General features: G+C 45.2%; 2 protein-coding genes across 4 annotated transcripts in view; one reads left to right on the top strand and one right to left on the bottom strand.

Moving 5' to 3' along the window:
* The window catches only part of DAP3 (death associated protein 3), a 133,813-nt gene that overhangs the window by 34,450 nt on the left and 78,167 nt on the right, over positions 1-21,196 (top strand). The gene's annotated exons all lie outside the window — the stretch shown is intronic.
* Positions 167-20,518, bottom strand: LOC129533367 (GON-4-like protein). 3 transcript variants are annotated; one of them, XM_063694302.1, is made up of 4 exons: positions 19,111-20,033; positions 17,697-17,952; positions 6,623-6,721; positions 167-1,018 (listed from the first exon to the last, which is right to left on the bottom strand). In XM_063694302.1, the coding sequence occupies exons 1-4, from the start codon at positions 19,156-19,158 to the stop codon at positions 1,014-1,016; spliced, it is 408 nt and encodes a 135-aa protein (XP_063550372.1). In that variant the 5' UTR covers positions 19,159-20,033; the 3' UTR covers positions 167-1,013. The 3 variants fall into 3 exon arrangements, with proteins under 3 accessions (XP_063550372.1, XP_063550376.1, XP_063550370.1); XM_063694306.1 differs by lacking the exon at positions 6,623-6,721 and having other exon boundaries at positions 19,111-20,047; XM_063694300.1 differs by lacking the exons at positions 6,623-6,721; positions 17,697-17,952; positions 19,111-20,033 and adding an exon at positions 20,069-20,518.

The raw sequence follows: 21,196 nt of genomic DNA, 5'->3' as shown, positions 1-21,196 counted from the left end.
AAAACCAGAGAACTTTGTTCACTTGTTTATCTGCTGACCTTCCCTCCACTATTGTCCTGTGACCCTGCCAAATCCCCCTCTGCAAGAAACACCCAAGAATGATCAATAAAAAATAAAAAATAAAAACAAACAAATAAACAAACAAAAAAAACAACAAATAAATACATTTCAGTTAAAAAAAAAACTCTTGATATTATGAAATAGAATTTGAGATTACCATAAGTCATTTGTTTTGCCAAAAGGATGACTCAAAAATTTGAAAAAGCAAAATGCTTTGATTAGCCTTTACTATTACATAAAAATCCTGTTCAAGAGAGAAAGCCAAATTTTACCCTTGCATAAGTCTATTAATGTTAACCCCAATTTTAATGAAATCCTATAGACAATTCTATTTAATCTTTTTTTTTTTTTTTTTTTTGGCAGTGGCAAGATTTATTAAAGTGAAAGTAAAGTTTCCACATGGTGGAAGGGGACCTGAAAGGGCTGCCATTTTTGGCTTGGGTGTCTTATACTTATATCCCCTTATGACCCCTCCCCTTTTTCTTTTTCTGTCCTATAGAATTAGCTTATTTTCTATCCACTTGGTGGGTAGGTGGGCGTGATTGGTTAAAAACATCAGGCTGCGGCTAGAGCTTAAACTCCCTATATGATTGGTTGAAGGTTCAATCCCTTAGTTTGCAGCTATAACTCATTTTGGCTTAGGGGAAACTTCCCTTAGGGAAGTCCCTATTGACCCAGGAAGTCCAGCCAACTTAGCCACTTAGTCCCTCAGTCCCTCCTCTCAAAAGGAAAGCCCAAGTGCTGTTGGGAAGTTGGGCAACAATCATTCTAGCTACTTCCTGCTGAACTGGGGTGTAGAAGGGGCTCTGCAGTTGAGCCTTCCTCAGGAGGGGAGTCTTCAGTGTCATGGTGCAAGAACAGATTGGTGGGTGGGTCTAGGGGTCCTCGATAGCAGGTGCTAGTGGTGGTCATTTGGGGCTCCATTTGTAGAATCATTTGCAGTTTCATGGATTCTATTCTGGAAGAGACAAATTTTACAAGGAGGTTAAAAATGCAGGGTCCAAAGATAAGCAACATCACAATAGCCACCAAGGGTCCCAAGAAGGGGAGAAGCCAGGGCATCCATTGGTTGGCAATACTCCAAAGTCCTGTGTCTTGGAGCTCTTGTGCCCGGCACTGTATCTGGTCTCGAAGCTCCTTAACCTTTTTTGGTGACAATTCTGTATTGATTAACAAAATAGTAACACTCTTCTCCTAGAAAAAGACAGGTTCCACCTCTTTCAGCTGTTAATAAATCCCATTAACTGTTTATTTATTAGCTGTTAATTTATTAGCTGTTAATAAATTTAAGGCTTTCCAATTCTGGAGGGCTACTGCTGCTAAAGAGTTAAGCTAGCTTTGTAAGGTGACCAGTGAATCTGCAACTCGTTCCATGTCATCATTTAACTCTTGTGATAATTTGTAATACGTTGGGTTGATCAGAACCAACACCAGGCTGTGGGGGCTACGAAGTCCGGCGGAGTCAAAGGAATGAGATAAGACAAGTTAAGAGTGCAAGAAGTGGGACCAGGGGGCCATCGCTAGTATGGAGGCTGTGAAGGCCCTGAGCTCTTGAAGCCCGCACTATTTATTGGTGATCAAACAAAGAAGCAGGTGGTGAGGATGTGGGGGTTCAAAGAAAGGAGTGTATCAAGCGCATGATCTACAGCTGTGACAGTTTAGCATTTTCTTTGAAGCATATGGAACATGTTCTGCTACTTGAGATAATGGGGAACATGTTCTTCTAGTTTAAGACACAGTCTATGAGACTGGGAGGGCTAGAAACAAGGAGCCAGCAAGTCTAGACACATTCCAGAGGCCACAAGGGGTTTTATGCCCTGAGCCCTGGATTCCATTCAAGCCACGAGGGGTTTTATGCCCTCGGCTTAGAGTGTGGTGCAGCAGGGCAGCCTTCCACCCTTTGGCACAGAGCTTGGTGTTCCAAAGGCCACAAGGGGTTTTAGACCCTGGACCCTGGACCTGTTCCAAGACTCTTTTACATTATGTCAGACATGCAAGCCCTGCCTCAACTTTTTCCCCAACACTCAGCTTTTTTCCCAACACTCAGCTTTTCCCCAACAGTAAGAGAATTGGGTGGAGGTGGTAATGCCTCCAATGCCAGTTCCTAGACCTCCTAGTATCCTAGCCCCGAAAATGAATGGCAGGATAGTCGAGGTATGCTGAGACGCTGGGTTTGACAGATCTTTAAAGGCAAATAAAAATTGCGAGTTAGGATGCAGAGGGATGCAGAAGAAAGCGTCCATAAGATCTAGGACTGTAAACCATTCTGCTTCCTCTGGTATCTGGGAGAGTAGAGTATAAGGATTAGGTACAACTGGATTGTTGGGAACAAGCCCCTCCAAATCTGGTCATAAACTGGCCCCAAAACTGGCCATAAACAAAATATCTGCAGCACTGTGACATGTTCATGATGGCAATAAAGCCCATGCTGGAAGGTTGTGGGTTTACCGGAATGAGGGCAAGGAATACCTGGCCCACCCAGGGCAGGAAACCACTTAAAGGCATTCTTAAGCCACAAACAATAGCATGAGTGATCTGTGCCTTAAGGACATGCTCCTGCTGCAGTTAACTAGCCCAACCTATTCCTTTAATTTGGCCCATCCCTTCATTTCCCATAAGGGATACTTTTAGTTAATTTAATATCTATAGAAACAATGCTAATGACTGGCTTGCTGTTAATAAATATGTGGGTAAATCTCTGTTCGGGGCTCTCAGCTCTGAAGGCTGTGAGACCCCTGATTTCCCACTTCACACCTCTATATTCTGTATGTGTGTCTTTAATTCCTCTAGTGCTGCTGGGTTAGGGTCTCCCTGACCAAGCTGGTCCTGGCACTGGATACAGGGGAACAACTGCCTCAGTGATAATTCAGAGGTCTTTCACTAACCTCCACTGTCTGTTGGGTTTTTGTATGCCTAGAATAGGACTGTTGCCTGGACTGTTGCATGGCTTTACTAATCTCTGTGCTTTTAGGTTTTTGACAATCTTTTGTAACCCTTGTTGGGCTTCTGGTCAGAGGGGGTACTGCTTTGATAAGGAAAGGAAGTAGGATCCTTTAATTTAACTTGAACTGGACAAGCATTTTTTGCTTGTCCATACTGCTCTTGCTCTTCCTCTGCCCAGACTTCAGGATTAACTCCCTCCTTGAGTAGGGCAGCAAACAGGTATTCCTTCTCCTATATTCAAGTATATAATGGCCCCTGCTTTAGCTAATATGTCTCTCCCTAGTAAAGAAGTAGGGCTCTCAGGCATAATAAGAAAGGCATGTGAGAATAATAAGGTTCCCCAGTCACAATTTAGGGGGTGGGAGAAATACCTAGTGACTGAGTGTCCTAAGACCCCTTTGATGGTGAAAGACCTGGAGGATAGTTGTCTGGGACAGAAGAGTAAAACTGACAGGGCCACGCCAGTGTCCAGGAGGAAGTTAGTTTCCTGGTCCTCACTGGTTAAGCTTACCTGGGGCTCTGTGATGGTGATGGCATTGGGCTGGTGCCTGCCCTCGGCACCCTCAGTCTTGTTGGACCATCTGGTTAGTGGCCTCTGGCCCAGAGGACCTTCACCCTCAGGGGCAGTGTGCCTTCCAGGGATCTCCCTGGCACAAGGGACATGGACAAGGGGGTGGCTTATTGTTGTTTGGGCAGTCCTTTTTGAAGTGACCCTGTAAGCCACACTGATAACAAGCCCTGTTAGGTGGGTTGCCTGCCCAGCCTTTCTTTCTTTCAGAGCCACTGAAGCTCGTCGGCCTGAGAGCCATGACTAAGGTGGCAGCCTTTTTCTTGTCTCGTCTGTCTCGTTCAGCCTGCTCCTCCTGATCCCTATTATAAAACAATGAATTTGCCAAATTTAATAGAGTTTCCAAATTTTGCTCGGAGCCCAGGGCAGACTTTTGAAGTTTTTTCCTAATGTCTGCAGCTGACTGAGTGACAAACTTATCCTTTAAAATTAGCTGGCCTTCAATAGAGTCAGGTGACAAAGAGGTATGCTTTCTTAATGCCTCCCTTAGCCTCTCTAAAAATGCCATAGGGTTTTCTTCCTTTCCCTGTGTTATGGTGGACATAATTGAGTAATTCATTGGCTTTTTTCTGGTCTTTCTTAATCCCTCTAGTATACAAGTCAGTAAACGCCTGTGACTCCAGTCTCCATGCTCCGAATCGAGGTCCCAGTGGGGATCCACACTGGGAACTGCCTGTTGGCCTGTGGTGAATTGTTCCCTTTCTTCTGATGTCGTTTTATCATTTACCTGGCTTAGGTACCAGAGATCCCCAAACTCCTGGGCCGCAGCTAAGGTGGCCTCTTTTTTGTTAGGAGTTAATGTTTGACGTAAAAACAACAGAATATCTCTCCATGCTAAATCAAAAGATTGTCCTAATCCGTGTAAGACGTCTATGTATCCATCAGGATTATCTGAGAATTTTCCTAGGTCCAGTTTGATCTGTTTTAAGCCTGAGAGGGAAAACGGGACATGTACTTGTGCTGAGCCAAAGTCTCCTCCTCGATTGGAGGGGGCACAATCGAGGTCCATTGGTGCCTTTTGGTTCCTTGACTATCTTTTTGTCTGGTTCCTTTTGGGCTGATAGGGCCAAAGAAGAATCCTTACTAGTGGGATGGGGAGCCATGGGGAGCCATGGGGATAGGCTTTGAGGACCCCTGGTAGGATGTAAATTACATTTTTTACATAATTGTGGGTTATCCCTTAGTGAGAAAAAACCTGTAGATATGGCACTTCACTCCATTTGCCCTCTCGTTTACAAAAGAGATCTAGCTGTAGGATGGTATTATAGTTTACACTTCCCTCGGGTGGCCATGTCTCTCCTCCGGAAAGAGGATACTGTGGCCAGGTGGTGCTGCATAAAAATATAAGTCACTTCTTCTTCAGCATTTGAGGGTCAAATTGGTCCCAATTATCCAGAATACACCTCAGGAGTGGCTTCACTTTTGAAGGAATGTCTCCCATCTGAAAGGAGAACATAGGAGTGCCCGCACCTCTAGTCATCCCCTAGTGAGCACTAGCCCTAGAGCATCCCCTATGGTTCTAGTGTCCTTTACTTTCCAGGGTGCTCAATCACCCATGGAACCCTGCTTAATGAATTTAATTGTGCTTACCGACATAGCAGTTTTGTCTGAATTTGTTTCCTGTCCTTTTTTAGCCACAAAGAAAGAGGTCCTGGGCTGCTGGATTTTAGTGGCTCCTTAACAGCATGCCCACAATTGCCTTTGCATCTGCAAGTGGGTCTTAGGTTCGGGGTGTATTTTGAGTTTAGAGACCAGGCACCAGTTAGCATATTTCTGGGCTTGGAGCTGTCCCAGCAAGATAAATTCCTTGAAAATGGCACTAAAGCACAACAGTTTTAGGGAAGGCAGTGGCAAATTGGAGGACCAAAGTTGGAACTGTGCTTTTCATACCTGAATCTTCTGTCCCCTATTTGCCCTCCTAAGAATATTCATTGACCTTTGGACTTGAATCAGGGGACCTATTGTCTATTACATTGTTTTTGGCCCATAAGTATGACCACTTCAAGTGGAGAAGTTCTACAGTTCTAATCGCTGATACCAGACAGGAAAGGTGGTAATTAAAGGAGTCTCTACAATCTGGAGTAAGTTTAGGGCACAAAAGGAAAATGTCTTAGGCCTTCTATCAGCCACTGACATGCCTTTTGATGTTCCAGATAGTACCTAGGGTACAGGTTATGAGGGACAGGTCCCGTGTAAGTATATTGATACCCATTTGCATAAGAATAAGCCTGGGGACACCATGGGCAAAGGTCTTTGGATTACCTCCCCACTTGACTTAGGCTCCTAGCCAAAAGATTCTTAGACTCGAGCTAGGAAAGATCCTAGAGGATAGGACCTCAAGAAAGTCTTCTCTGAGGACGTTAGGACCCAGGAGGCACGGATCAGAAAAGACAGGAAATGCACGCATGGGCAGCTGCAGTGTAGAGGCTTCTCGCTGTGCCATGATCTCAACTGGGTCAGTGCCGGGAGTTCAGGACGACAGTTTTCCGCCTCTAGCCAGCCCTCAGCTTTTCCCAGGAAAGGTAGAGAAAGGTGGACCTGGTTCCAGGCAAACCAACGCTCCCAGCCCAGAGGGCTGGGGGTTGTTAGAGAGCCCTTTCCCAGAGAGCCTCACACCTGTGTCTTAAGTCTGGCAGCTGCGCTTGTCACTTTTTTTTTTTTTTTTGAGATGGAGTCTTGCTCTGTTACCCAGGCTGGAGTGCAGTGGTGCAATCTCAGCTCACTGCAAGCTCTGCCTCCTGGATTCCTGCCAATCTCCTGCCTCAGCCTCCCGAGTACCTGGGACTACAGGTGCCCACCACCATACCTGGCTAATATTTTTTGTATTTTTAGTAGAGGTGGGGTTTCACTGTGTTAGCCAGGATGGTCTCAATCTCCTGACCTCGTGATCCACCTGCCTTGGCCTCCCAAAGTGCTGCAATTACAGGTGTGAGCCACTGCACCTGGCCGCTTGTCACATTTAAATGGCTGACAGGTGCCTGGTGTTTTCTTCCAATTTCTAATGAGAAGATAGAACAGAATAGCAAGCATAAGGGGTTCAATATTACTCACTGCTTTGGAGAAATCCTGAATGTGTCCCCAGAAATGAGGCGAGAAGTCTTCTCCTGATCAAAGGTCTTTTCTTGATTGAAGGGTTCGTGGCTTCACAGGCTTCAAGGAAAGAAGCCGTGGACCTCAGTGGCGAGTGTTACAGCTCCATTAGAGAAACATGCAGACCCAAAGAGTGTGCGATGGCAAGATTTATTAAAGCAAAAGTGAAAGTAAAGTGAAAGTAAAGTGAAAGCGAAAGTAAAGCTTCCACATGGTGGAAGGGAACCCAGAAGGGTTGCCCAATCCTTTTTTTTTTTTTAGATGGAGTCTCGCTGTGTCGCCCAGGCTGGAGTGCAGTGGCGCAATCTCGGCTCACTGCAAGCTGCGCCTCCTGGGTTCACACCATTCTCCGGCCTCAGCCTCCCGAGTAGCTGGGATTACAGGCGCCTGCCACCACACCCGGCTAATTTTTTGTATTTTTAGTAGAGATGGGGTTTCACTGTGTTAACCAGGATGGTCTCGATCTCCTGACCTTGTGATCCACCCGCCTTGGCCTTCCAAAGTGCTGGGATTACAGGCATGAGCCACTGCACCCGGCCAACGGTTGCCCAATTCTATTCAATCTTAATCAGTTTGACCATGAGGTGAGATTTTTATGAACCTTTCATAACTGTTTACAAATCTTGCTAAAGAGGAGTAGCATCTTAAGAAAATCTTGTTGTGCTTTTCTTTTTTTCTTTTTTTTTTTTTTGAGATGGAGTTTCACTCTTGTTGCCCAGGCTGGAGTGCAATGGCGTGATCTAGGCTCACCACAACCTCTGCCTCCAGGGTTAAAGCGATTCTCCTGCCTCAGCCTCCCAAGTAGCTGGGATTACAGGCATGTGCAACAACGCCCAGCTAATTTTTTTGTATTTTTAGTAGAGATGGGGTTTCTCCATGTTGGTCAGGCTGCTCTTGAACTCCCAACCTCAGGTGATCCACCCTCCTTGACCTCCCAAAGTGCTGGGATTACAGGCGTGAGTCACCATGCCTGGCCATGTGCTTTTATTTCAGTGCTCCATTTTCAGAAAAACCCTTTTGAATTTAGTCAATATGTTCACAGTTTCCTTTTGGAAGATTAATTTTTACAGTCTTTCCACATTTGCTTAAACTTTTTGTTTTATTTTATCTAATTTAAGACAATCCTGTATCCCTAGGCAAAATGTGCATTTCCGTGCCTTCTTATAATCTTTGACTAAAAAGATACTTTACTGTTCTTGTACACCTTGCATGTAAATCTATTTTCAGTAGTCTAAATTACATGTTATAACAGTAACTCTTGGCAATTTTCAACTTCATTGTAAAACCTGGTAAAGTTGTTTTAATTATGTGCTAGATGCAGATAAAGTCTGACTCCTTCCAGCATAGTTAGGGGAATGGTTACTTCCATATGTCCCCAGGTCTTACCAATTGTGAAGCAGGCAAGTTTAAAGGCCAAAGAAGAAGTTTACAACCTTAAAACATTCAGCAAACCTAGTATCTGACCTGCATAATTTAGACCACATATTTACATCTTGAAGACATCTACACTTTACCAATAATTTTTAAGGCTGTTTTTATTTTTCAAAAATTAAAGTCACATGAACTGAGAGGTACCACAACCTTCATTATCCCTTTAAAAAATATTTAATCAAAGCACTTACCCTTCAAGTCAATTAATTAGAGGTCTTTTTTAATAGACATCACACACATAACCCATATAGGACTATATAGATAGAAGAAGATCCAGCAGCTCAGGATGGAGCTATTTAGGAATAGGGCCAGAAAAGCATGTAGTTTTTGGAGCCTAATAAACATGCACAGTTGGAAGACAAAAACAGATTTTAAAAGGGATTCCAGGGATTCCACGTGGAAAACAGATTTTTTTCCTAAATGGGATTTCTGGCATCTTGTCTGTTTTCCCAAGGAGTCCCAGGCCACCAGAAGTCATCCTAGGGCCTTTCATCCATGCACCAAGAATGGCAAGACAGAGTGGGAAAAAGTAATTCAGTTGACAGAGAAAAAAAGCCTTTTCCAGAAAAACAAGATTTATGGAGGGAAAAACATAAAGGCCTCTTGAATATACCTATAGGTTGGATACTCAGTTTCAGTTTCAATTAAGCCAAGTGCTCTTCATGAAAATTGTTTTTCATTAATCAAAACTTTACAGAGAATATAAACAGTGATCCTTATCATTTCTTTTACTGGTTTGTACCACTACCTGTTCACAATCATGTTCAGGTTCCCCAATTTCCTCTGGGAGAAAGTGGCTGGGTTTAGGCAAGGGCAGGTTTTCAACTGGACTGCAGATTCCTCTAGCAGCAAAGCTTGATTTTTGATGAGGTGATTTTTCTGTTAGCCAGAGACTTCCCTTAGAGGACAGCAGTCCTGCTATACTGTGTGGGGTGCAAACAGTTAAGTTATTCCCCATGTTTAACCCAGTGGTTTCTGCCACCAGCAAAGCCACTGCTGCAACTGCTTGGAGGCAGGCTGGCCATCCTTTAGCCACGAGGCGAAGTTCCTTGTTGAGGTAACCTACTGGCTGTTGAGTTGGACCTTTAGCCTTAGTTAAAACTCCCAGGGCCGGCCAGGCATGGTGGCTCACTCCTGTAATCCCAGCACTTTGGAAGGCCAAAGCGGGTGGATCACAAGGTCAGGAGATCGAGACCATCCTGGCTAACACGGTGAAACCCCGTCTCTACTAAAAATACAAAAAATTAGCTGGGCATGGTGGCGGGTGCCTGTTGTCCTGGCTACTTGGGAGGCTGAGGCAGGAGAATGGCGTGAACCCAGGAGGTGGAGCTTGCATTGAGCCGAGATCGTGCCACTGCACTCCAGCCTGGGTGACAGAGCAAGACTATGTCTCAAAAAAAAAAAAAAAAAAAAAAAAAGACACACACACAAAAAAACAAAAACAAAAAAACTCCCAGGGCCATTCCCTTCCTTTGTGATACATAGAAACTAAATGCCCTCCCTATGGGAAGACTGAGGGATGGATGGTGTGTTAAATAAAGCTTGCTTTAACTGGTTAAAGGCTTTTGAGTTTTAGGTTCCCAAGTTAGGGAGTGAGTTTTAGCTGCCTGAGTTTCTTTTGTGAGGTGGTATGAAGGGCAAGCTATTTCACCATACCCAGGCACTCACAGTCTGCAAAATCCAGTAATGCATAAGAATACCCTTAACTGTTAAAGGAAATGGGCTTAATCCTTTCCTTACCTGGTGCTCTGTTCCCTTCTGATAAGACCACACCCAGGTACTTTACTGAAGTTTGACAAAGCTGAGCTTTAGATTTTGAGACCCTATATTCCCTTTCAGCTATGAAATTGAGGAGAGCCTTAGTACCTTAGTACCTTCCTGAGACCTCCTTGGTTGGGGCACAGTCTTTACATACTACAAAGTTTCAACTTGAGGGTGACAAAAACTAGAATGATCTTTGGACAGGGCCTGTTTCAGCAACTTGTGTCTGCTATCAGGGGCTGCCTGAGTAATGAACCTGTTCTTTATTGAATTGAGAGACAGGGAGGTGTGTTTCACTAAAGCTTTTTTCAGCCTTTCCAAAAAGGCTGAGAGATTTTCATTTGGTTTCTGATTCAACAAGGACAGTTTACAGTAATTAAGAGTTTTGGTTCTGATTCTTTGCAAGCCTTTTAATATGCACATCAGAAAGTGTTTTCTTTTCCACTTGTCTATGGGATCACCAGGACTCCAATTAGAGGTTTTTTTTCTTTTTTGGAGTTTTGCTCTTGTTACCCAGGCTGGAGTGCAATGGCCCAATCTCGGCTCACCGCAACCTCCATCTTCTGGGTTCAAGTGATTCTCCTGCCTCAGCCTCCCGAGTAGCTGGGATTACAGGCATGTGCCACCACGCCCAGCTAATTTTGTATTTTTAGTAGAGACGGGGTCTCTCCATGTTGGTCAGGCTGGTCTCAAACTCTCAACTTCAGGTGATCCACCCGCCTCGGCCTCCCAAAGTGCTGAAATTACAGGTGTGAGCCACCATCCCCAGCCCCAATTAGGGTTTTTAAGGGGCATAGTTTCTCTTCCTGTTGGAAAAGGGGATTCTGTCTCTTTTTTACCATGTTTCCCCTTTTGACTGGGTTTTTCTTTTGACTGGTTATAGGAGACATGCTGTTCATCTCTGAATATCCCTGCTGCCTGTAGGGCTTCCTGTTTCTCTGCAACAGTTAGGGTTTGGCATAAAAGTAGCATAGCATCTCTCCATGTAAGATCAAACACTTGGATTAGATTTTAGAAAGCCTCTATATATCTATGAAGGTCATCAGAGAACTTGCCTAGCTATCCCTTTATTTTTCTAAGGTCCTGCAATGAGAAGGGAACTTGAAACCTAGTAGCACCATGTCCATTCAGCATTTCCTGCAAAGGCAACAGCGAAGTTGGCAGCTTTTTGGGTAGCATAGCTGGAGGGGCTGATGATATGGCTATTGGGGGCCCTGGATACAGGAGGCAGTTAGGGCACTGAGAAGTTGCATTAGAGGGTTCCTCAAGGGTTTGCCTCTCTGACTTTGGGGAATTATATTCTGTAGGCTTGCCTGATATGACTGCCAAGAGGGAAGGGTTAATTTTACAACACTTACAAAGATGGGGGTTGTCTCACTGGGCAAAATAAGATCTAGTTATTGGATAGTATTGAAATTAATGCTTCCCAGAGGAGGCTAGACCTGCTGTCTGTAAGAGGGCCATGCCCTTGTGCAATAGAATATAAGCTGTTTTTTCTTCAGAGTCTCACAATCAAAGGAGTTCCAGTGTTTCAGAATGCACTTGAGGAGAGTACAGACTTCAGATGGTTTGTTACCGGGGGAACCCACCCCCAATATTTCAACGTAGGTTATTTCTATTTTCCATAAGTGTCAGCCAGCTGAGAAATAAAGAGAAAGAGTACAAACAGAGGAATTTTACAGCTGGGCCTCTGGGGGTGACATAACATTTCTGTAGGACAGCGACGTCCACCTGAGTGCAAAAACCAGCAGGTTTTTATTAAGGACTTCAAAAGGGGAGGGGGTGTACAAACAGGGAGTAGGTCACAAAGATCACATGCTTCAAAGGGCAAAAAGGAAAAAGGAGAACAAAGATCACATGCTTCTGAGGCCAATAAAGATCACAAGGCAAAGGGCAAAACAAAGATCACAAGGCAAAGGGCAAAATCAAAAACTCCTGATAAGGGTCTATGTTCAGCTGTGCACGTATTGTCTTGATAAACATCTTTAACAACAGAAAAAAGGGTTCAAAAGCAGAGGACCAGTCTGACCTCAAATTTATCAGGGAGTGGTTTTTTCCCCATCCTAATAAGCCTGAAGGTACTGCAGGAGACCAGGGTGTATTTCAGTCATTATCTCAACTGCGTAAGACAGACACTCCCAAAGCAGCCGTTTATAGATCTCCCCCCAGGAATGCATTCCTTCCCCAGGATATTAATTATTAACATTCCTTGCTGGGAAGAGAATTTAGCAATATCTTCCCTACTTGCACTTCTGTTTATAGGCTCTCTGCAAGAAGACAAATATGGCTCTATTCTGCCCGATCCCACAGGCAGTTAGACCTTATGGTTGTCTTCCCTTATTCCCTAAAATCGCTGTTATTCTGTTCTTTTTCAAGGTGCACTGATTTCATATTGTTCAAACACATGTTTTAAAATCAATTTGTACAGTTAACACAATCATCACAGTGGTCCTGAGGTGACGTACATCCTCAGCTTACAAAGATAACAGGATTAAGAGATTAAAATAAAGACAGGCATAAGAAATTATGAAAGTTTTATTAGGGAAGTGATAAATGCCCATGATATCTTCACAATTTATGTTCCTCTGCCACGGCTCCAGACAGTCCCTCTGTTGGGGTCCCTGACTTCCTGCAACAGTTTGTTACCCATCTAGAAAGAGAAGGGATATAAGGCACCCCTCACTCCCTTTCCTGCTTTTGGTGTGACCAAGGGTGGAGGGAAAGAGAGGCATGGGGTCCTCCTTCTCCTCCTTCCTCCACATCCTCTAGGTCTCGGCTATCGTCATAGATGCTACCCATGAATGCAAGCATTACCTTCCTCCACGCACCCAGAGGAGCTAGTCAGCATAACTATTCATGCTCACCTGCAGAAGGCCCTAGCTTTCCACCCTGTTGGTTTCCTAGACCAACTCAGCCCAAAAGGCTCCCAAGGTACCCCAGAGTCTCTGTAATGGAGAATGTGTCCCAATACTGCCTCTGGCTTCCCTTGCTATGGCCCCAGAGAAACATCAGAATCCCAGAGAATGGGACAGGTTGACTTCCAAACATAAAATCCCTTTTTGTTTAAATCCCATCCCAGTGTTGTTGGATGCAGAACAGGTGCCTCAAAATAATGTAAGGATTGAATGACTGTCCTTCCTTTGGGGGGAAAATATTGAGGCTAATTCTGTCTTGCCAGGATGGCTTCCTCCTGGGTGCTGGAAGTGTAGTTTTCTTGTCTACAAATAGGGCATGGGGCCTGATCACTGATAATGGGACATAAGAGGGAAAATAATTGAGGAACTGTAAGTTTCGGACAAAGAGTTAACAAGGCTCCCCACAAAGAAAAATCCCATTCCACTATGTGGCACTGTAGGATTAGAAATGCTAGGTAAAAACTGACTCCAAATTCTTTCTGACAACAGTTAGAAAGAGAGGTTTGGGGTTTGCCTGGCTGTCCCCACAGTACGCCTCCCAGCAGAAGAAAATTAACTTGTTTTATAGAAAGGCAGTCTAGTTCTCCTGGACAGTGTTGGCTTCTCACATGGGCGAAGAAACAACCTAATGAAGTGGGGGATAGTTTCTTGGGGAGAAATAACCCCCATCCAGTCCCACTGAGTGCTATCATTGGGAGATAAATAGGTGTTCAGATCCAGGTCTTGGAATACCCCTATTTCAAGGAAACCACAGAGACAATTCATTGAATTACAGTCCTAATTACTAAGGCACTGACTGACTCTATCCAGCAAGATTATAGTCCTAGGCTGTGGAAACAACCGCAACATTGCATACAAAGAAGGGATAGGATGGCTGGGCACGGTGGCTCACATCTGTAATCCTAGCACTTTGGGAGGCTGAAGTGGGTGGATCACCTGAGGTCAGGAGTTCTAGACCAGCCTGACCAACGTGGTGAAACCCTGTCTCTACTCAAAATACAAAAATTGTCCAGGCATGGTGGCTCATGCCTATAATCCCAGCACTTTGGGGGACCGAGGTGAGCTGATCACCCGAGGTTGGGAGTTTGAGACCAGCCTGACCAACTTGGAGAAACCCTGTCTCTACTAAAAATACAAAATTAACCAGGCATGGTGGAGCATGCCTGAAATCCCAGCTATTCTGGAGGCTGAGGCAGGAGAATCACCTGAATCCAGGAGGTGGAGGTTGTGGTGAGCCGAGATTACGCCATTGCACTCCAGCCTGGGCGACAAGAGCAAAACTCTGTGTCAAAAGAAAAAAAAATTAACCAGGCATTGTGGTGCATACCTGTAATCCCAGCTACTCAGGAGGCTGAGGCAGGAGAATAGCTTGAACTCAGTGGGTGGAGGTTGCAGTGAGCCGTGATTGTGCCACTTCGCTCCAGCCTGGGTGAAAGAGTGAAACTCTGTCTCAAAACAAAAACAAAAACAAAGAAGGGATAGGAGACATGATAGCCATGAAAAGAAAGGAGGAAAATAATGCAATAGAAAAAGACTGGAAGACCTTGTGCTGATGCTCTGACAGGCTGTCAGGGACCAGATTTAGGTCAAGGGCCTTCAGGTAAACCGAGCTGTAGCCTCAGCCAGGAACCTTTAGTTGCCCTAGGACCTCCTTCCAATCCCACATGATGGCTAGGCCCTCTGTGAAAGGAAACTGAATTGGAACAGAGCCAAAATTCCCAACACCCAAGGGCAAATGGGGATTGCCAAAGTCCTCTCCAGCAAGCCTGTCTGCTAAATCTTAAGGCTGGCAGGCATGCTAACTGTTTTAAAATGGCTGACAGGAAGCCAGTGTTCTGTTTGCTTTTGAGAGACAAAACTGAGGACAAGAAGCCTTGGAAAGTAAAGAGTTAAAGGTCCACTCCTATTCACCCTTCTGATTAATCCCTATCTTCCCAGCCAATGCACCAGAATATGTTGTAGTCTCGCCAATGCACCAAGATGTAGCAGTCTCTCGTTGTCTGAGATAATACTTGGAGTTATTCATCTCATGTTCAAGAACATAAAGGAGCATGGTAACACGGGTGAGGATGGAGCAAAAGTGTAATAAGTTGAAGAAGAAAGCTCTCTGCAGTGGAGAGGGGGGCTCAAATGTGTTGCCCACTATGAGGCTGGTGTCTGGGGTTTTTATGGACTAGGAAGGGGAAATAATGTGCTTAGTCTGTTGGCTGTCTTAGAGAAAGCATGATTTAGCTTAGCCCAGGACCAGTCAGGAGCTGAAGTGAAGATTTATAGGAGCTACTCAGCTTGGCCCAGGACCTTTCAGGAGCTGAAGTGAAAGCTTGGCCCGGGACCTTGGCCTGGGACCAATCAGGACCTGAAGAGATGATTCATAGACATCAGGCTTACAGTCCAAAATTGAAAGGAAAGTGCCCATCAGAACCCATCAAAGCCCACTGTGTTCGTGCCCACAAAAGGAGAAACATTTTCCTGGGAGCCCACTGATTATACAAAGGAAAAAGTCATTTCTATGTCTGGCCTTGTTCGCTTATCTGAGTGAGCAAGAGGTTAGTGCAAGTTTTTGTAGGTGGGCTGGAGTTTCTCCTATCTGTGCAGTTGCGGGCATGTCTCCAGATACAACCCCCTGTGCTAGTTCCCTTATTGGTGCCTGCAGTTTGATTTTTTTTTCCCAGACTGCTTTTTATGTTATGTGAAGATGAGGCACTTAACCTATGGGTTGGAGGCTCTCAGGGGACCCTTCCCTTGCTGTTTACCTGAGGCAAGCTAGCCAACTCCTCTCAGTGGTGGGTACTAACAATAAACATACTTATGATTGAACTCTAATTCTCCTGTGGTTCTCTCACAGAGATCTTTTGCCAGAAAAACTAAAGCAGAGGCGTACAAAGGCTGTTTGTGTAGCCTGAAAAACAGACTTTATTTTTTTAAACATGTCCCTTGAAGAAGCAGCCACATTCATAGAAACTGGCAGTAACAGGAAGCAACATTTGCCTATCCCGGTCAGATAAACTTGGGCAAAAGCCAAGTCCTTCTGCTCCCTGAGGGGGTCTTGCTCAAGAATGTCCTCATCATACAGCAACAGCAGCTTGGAGGTGTCCTTGCTGGCCAGACCCCAACTTCCCCACTTGTTGCAAGCTCTATGATTGTTTTGGCCTTTTCCAGCAGCTTTGATGCTCTCTCATTTGATGCTCTTTTCATTTGTAGCACACATGAAAAGGATTGTTTCTCTGTCCCTGCAACCCGTGCTCTTCCCATTCCACCACATGCACCACCCCAGCCAAATCCTATTCAATATTATGGAGCAATTCAAGGAAAAAGTTGTTGGGAAAATGGTATGAGAACTAAGTCCGTCAAGTCAGCTCTACGCAGAGTCTGCAGTGTAACTGCCTTAATTGGGATGACAACAAGATAATCAGTTACTTCATATTGAGAAAGGAAGTCTAAAGAGCAAGTGTAGCTTCTGTAGCGCTTTTGAGAGACTATGTCTTGATGAGGAACAAGCAGTGTTTTCTGAAATAAACATAGGTCTTAGCCCCACACATGACAGGTGAGCTAAGAACCAGTACAAGGAAGTGAATGAGGCTGGGTGCAGTGGCTTACGCCTGTAATCCCAGCACTTTGGGAGGCCGAGGGGGACAGATTATCTGAGGTCAGTAGTTTGAGACCAGCCTGGCCAACATGGTGAAACCCCGTCTCTACTAAAGAAATACAAAAATTAGCCGGGCGTGGTGGCTCTCACCTGTAATCCCAGCTACTCAGGAGGCTGAGGCAGGAGAATCTATTGAAGCTGGGAGGTGGAGGTTGCAGAGAGCCAAGATTGCGCCACTGCACTCCAGCCTGGGCAACGAGAGTGAAACTCCGTCTCAAAACAAAACAAAACAAAAATTAACTGAGCGTGGTGGCGGGCTCCTGTAATCCCAGCTACTCGGGAGGCTGAGGCAGGAGAATTGCTTAAGTCCGGGAGATGGAGGTTGCAGTGAGCTGAGATCGTGCCATTGCACTCCAGCCTGGGTGACAGAGCAAGACTCTGTCTCAAAAAATAAATGAAATAAATAAATAAATAAATAAATAAATAAATAAAGTGAACGAAGCTAATACAAATCTAGCAATGGATGAGAATCAATTTAAAAATTTTTTGAGTAGGCCAGCAGCTGTGGTTCACACCTGTAATCCCAGTACTTTGGGAGGCCGAGATGGTTGGATCACCTGACGTCAGGAGTTCGAGACCAGCCTAGCCAACATGATGAAACCTCGTCTCTACTAAAAATACAAAAAAAAATTTAGCCGGGCGTGGTGGCGTGTGCCTGTAATCCCAGCTACTCAGGAGGCTGACGCAGGAGAATTGCTTGAACCCTGGAGGTGGAGGTTGCATTGAGGTGAGATTGCGATGACACTGCACACTAGTCTGGGCAACAAGGGCAAAAACTCCGGCCAGGCGCGGTGGCTCACGCTTGTAATCCCAGCACTTTGGGAGGCCGAGGCGGGCGGATCATGAGGTCAGGAGATTGAGACCACGGTGAAACCCCGTCTTTACTAAAAATACAAAAAAATTAGCCGGGCGTGGTGGCGGGCGCCTGTAGTCCCAGCTACTCGGAGAGGCTGAGGCAGGAGAATGACGTGAACCCAGGAGGCGGAGCTTGCAGTGAGCCGAGATTGCACCACTGCACTCCAGCCTGGGCGACAGAGCGAGACTCCGTCTCAAAAAAAAAAGAAAAAAAGAGCAAAAACTCCATTTCAAAATATCTGAGTATCTGTTCTCCACAAAGATACCACATTAAATGTGTTTTGGGGGAGTGGGGTTGCAGAAGAAATCCAGAAGTTTTCCTCTGGAAATCCTCCACCTGGTTTATAAGCTACCCACCCTGCACACTGTCCTCTAGACAGTGAGGTTAAGTGAGAATGGTCCTTCAGTATAGGTTTGCCTAGCTCACCTGGTGGAGTTCTGCTGGTCTCCACTTCTGGAGCAGTCTCAGGTGAGGCAAAAGTAGAAGGAGGCTTCTCAGCAGAGTCTCCAACTGCTTCATCCGTCATTTCATCCTCTTTCTCCAGGCTTTCCATTCCTTCTGCTTCTTCTTCCTCCTCTTCTTCCGGCTCAGAGTTCTCCTCCTGAGAATTCTCTTCTTCAGACTCACCCTCCTGACTCATGCGCCTTTCAGATGCCAGCCAAGTCAGTTTCTCCATTGTTTCCTGTAAAACCCTCCAAAGAGTACTTACGGCTCCTAGTGGCTCATGAATTGCAGAACAGCACAAAGCTGTATCAGGATAATCTGAAGTTAAACAATGGGGAACCCACTACAGCTGTCAGAGCGGAATTCCCTGAGTTATGAAATCCCAGCGATAGCTGACATTGGGCCTGACAGCATGAAAGTGGAAAAGATGCCTTTTGAAAACTTCTTCTTTACCCTGAAATTAGTTTTCCTTTGCCTTAGCCCATATTTATGTGCCTCTTCCTTTTTTTTTTTTTTTTTTTTGTCTTGCAACAGCGTCTCACTCCATCACCCAAGCTGGAGTGCAGCGGCACAATCTTGGCTCACTGCAAACTCCACCTCCTGGGTTCGAGGGATTTTCATGCCTAAGCCCCCTGAATGGCTGAAATTATAGGAGCATGCTACCACGCCTGGCTAATTTTTGTATTTTTAGTAGAGTCAGGGTTTCACCATGTTGGCCAGGCTGGTCTCAAACTCCTGACCTCGTTTCGTGATCCGCCCACCTCGGCCTTCTAAAGTGCTGGAACTACAGGTGTGAGCGACCAAGCCTGGACTATTTACTTTTTTTTTTTTTTTTTTTTTTTTTTGAGACGGAGTTTTGCTCTTGTTGCCCAGGCTGGAGTGCAATGGCGTGATCTTGGCTCACTGGCTCACTGCAACCTCCACCTCCCAGGTTCAAGCAATTCTCCTGCCTCAGCCTCCCGAGTAGCTGGGATTACAGGCATGCACCACTATGCTCGGCTAATTTTGTATTTTTGGTAGAGACAGGATTTCTCCATGTTGGTCAGGCTGGTCTCGAACTCCCAACCTCAGGTGATCCACCTGTCTCGGCCTCCCATGCCTGAGATTACAGGCATGAGCCACCGCACCTGGCCCTATATACTATTTTTTAAGGCATTTAAAGTATGGTCAGGTGATTCAATTTAATGTGTAAATGAGTTTAATATAATAAGTAAAATTTCATCCTTTCCATCTCATTTCACCTAAACTCCACAATCATGTTCCACAATGCATTCACAAATCAAATACAAATGATTTTAGGACTATCCATAGTGCAGCATGCAAGCAGGTGGCATATCAATAAGTTAAACATATTACTGAGTCCACAAAATACTTGAGAGTATTCTCTAGCTCTCACCTGGAGTTCTGGGACAGAAAGTACAGATTCCTCAGAAGCTGATGACATTTCATCTTCCTCATTTTGGGTGAGGTCATCAAAGTCCTCTTCTTCCTCTTTTTCTGGCGTATCTTTCTCTCCTCCAGTTTCTGGCCCAACTGGGGTCCCCACTGACTGACCATCAACACTGGATGAGTCTTTGGGCTTCCCTGGGGGCTACTAAGCCTCACTTCAGGATTCATGGAGGATGAAGCATTATTTGGTGATCCTTTGCCCTCATCTCCCCCCAAGTTTCCTTCATTGGGGGTTCTTGAGAAGATGAAGGGGTTTTAGTTGGCTGAATCCTCTCTTCTTCCTTCTGTAAGATTGTCTGTTTCTTTACCTCTCTAGCACTGCTCAATTCCTCACTTGGGGAGCCAGTGTCTAATTCCACAGTGTGTTCTTCCTTGATGTCATCACAAATACCGTGCTCAGGGTGTTACCAGTGGAGGGTCTTGACTACAAGTTGTCCAGGTTCTTGGCGTATTGAACAGAGAATGGAACAAAATGCACAAGCAAAGCAACAAATGAATGAAGCAACGAAAGCATAGATTTATTGAAGTGAAAGTACATTCCACAGAGCAGAAGCAGGCTTGGGCAAGAGACTCAAGCACCCCAGTTGCAAAATCTTCTTGGGTTTAAGTACCCTTTAGAGGTTTCCTATTGGTTACACCCTTTGTAAATGAAGACGTGGCCTGTGACCAGTTGGAGGCTGAAGTGAAATTACACCCTATGCAAATGAAGATTTGGCCTGCGACCAATCAGAGGCTAAAGTGAAGGCTCCCTGTCTCCAGATCCTATTCTCCTGCCTCATTCCCCCTTGAGAGACTTAATATCAAATATTTACAGGAGGTAGAGGGACTGACAGTCTTTCTTCTGTAACTGCTTCATGCTGTTTGGGGCACTGCCCCTACCTACTTGGGGACCGTGGAACTCTCACCCTGCTCTGTCTAGTGGAGACAGGATGACTTCTTGATGGCCGGGGCTGGCATCATTCCCTGGATAGAAGCCCTGCTGCATGATCATTTGAAGCTTAATGGCCTCTAGGTGAGAAAAAATACATTTGGTTAAAAGATTTAACAAACATGGTCCAACATGGTCAATGCGAGCATAATTGTTAATAATGTGCCAGCTAAGGGAAGTAGACGTGAAGCCCAACTTAGTGCCCTTGACCAGAAGCCCCATGACTTGGACAGCTGTTGTTATATTTTAGAGGCCCCATCAGCTAATTTTCAGGCGGCCTCTCTTGCTAATCCTGATTGGTTGACATAAAAACAGCATTCTTCGGTGGGGCGCGGTGGCTCACGTCTGTAATCCCAGCACTTTGGGAGGCTGAGGCGGGCGGATCAGGAGGTCAGGAGCTGGAGACCATCCTGGCTAACACGGTGAAACCCCGTCTCTACTGAAAAAAAAAAAAAAAAAAAAAAAAAAATTAGCCGGGCGTGGTGGCAGGCGTCTGTAGTCTCAGCTACTTGGGAGGCTGAGGCGGGAGAATGGCATAAATCTGGGAGGCGGAGCTTGCAGTGAGCCGAGATCGCGCCACTGCACTCCAGCCTGGATGACAGAGTGAGACTCCATCTCAAAACAAAACAAAACAACAACAACAAAATCCCCAGCATTCTTCTTTTAGGAAAAGACATATGCCACCTTTTTCAGCAGCTAGGAAATCCAGTCTCCTATTATTTTGTAAAACGACCGTTGCCAAGGAGTCTACCTGATTTTGTAAGATGACAGTACTTTGGGCAATGTCTTCCAAGCTCTCTGAAAGATCCTTGGACAAACGTTGGTAATAGGATAGGGATGTTGCAAGCCTGCTAACTCCTGTTCCTACTTCTGCAGTTATTCCTAGTCCTACCAAAAGGAGTATGAGTTTGATGGCTCATTTGTGCCTGGCGGGTGCAGTTAAAGGTATGAGAGACCGGTTATCGAGAGCTATACAGATTTCAGGGGCTAAATAAAGAAGTGTAGAGGTTTCAGTCCATTTGACTGGTAAACATAACTAGGAACTAGTTCCACACAGGAAAAAGACTCCGTGTTTTTCAAGATAAAAATCATTCTCTATGGTGAA

Source organism: Gorilla gorilla, chromosome 1, assembly GCF_029281585.2.
Source record: "Gorilla gorilla gorilla isolate KB3781 chromosome 1, NHGRI_mGorGor1-v2.1_pri, whole genome shotgun sequence".
NCBI lineage: Eukaryota > Metazoa > Chordata > Mammalia > Primates > Hominidae > Gorilla > Gorilla gorilla.
The sequence above is the reverse complement of the archived record's forward strand: the minus strand, read 5'-3'. Positions and strand labels throughout refer to the sequence as shown.

Excerpts from the sequence above, each read along its gene's own strand:
- LOC129533367 (XM_063694300.1), bottom strand. The coding sequence starts at position 20,313 with ATGGGGCTTCTGGTCAAGGGCACTAAGTTGGGCTTCACGTCTACTTCC. Across the intron at positions 1,019-20,068 it reads TCTCCACTAGACAGAGCAGG|AATAGAATCCATGAAACTGC; the intron begins GTGAGAGTTCCA and ends TGTCTCTTCCAG.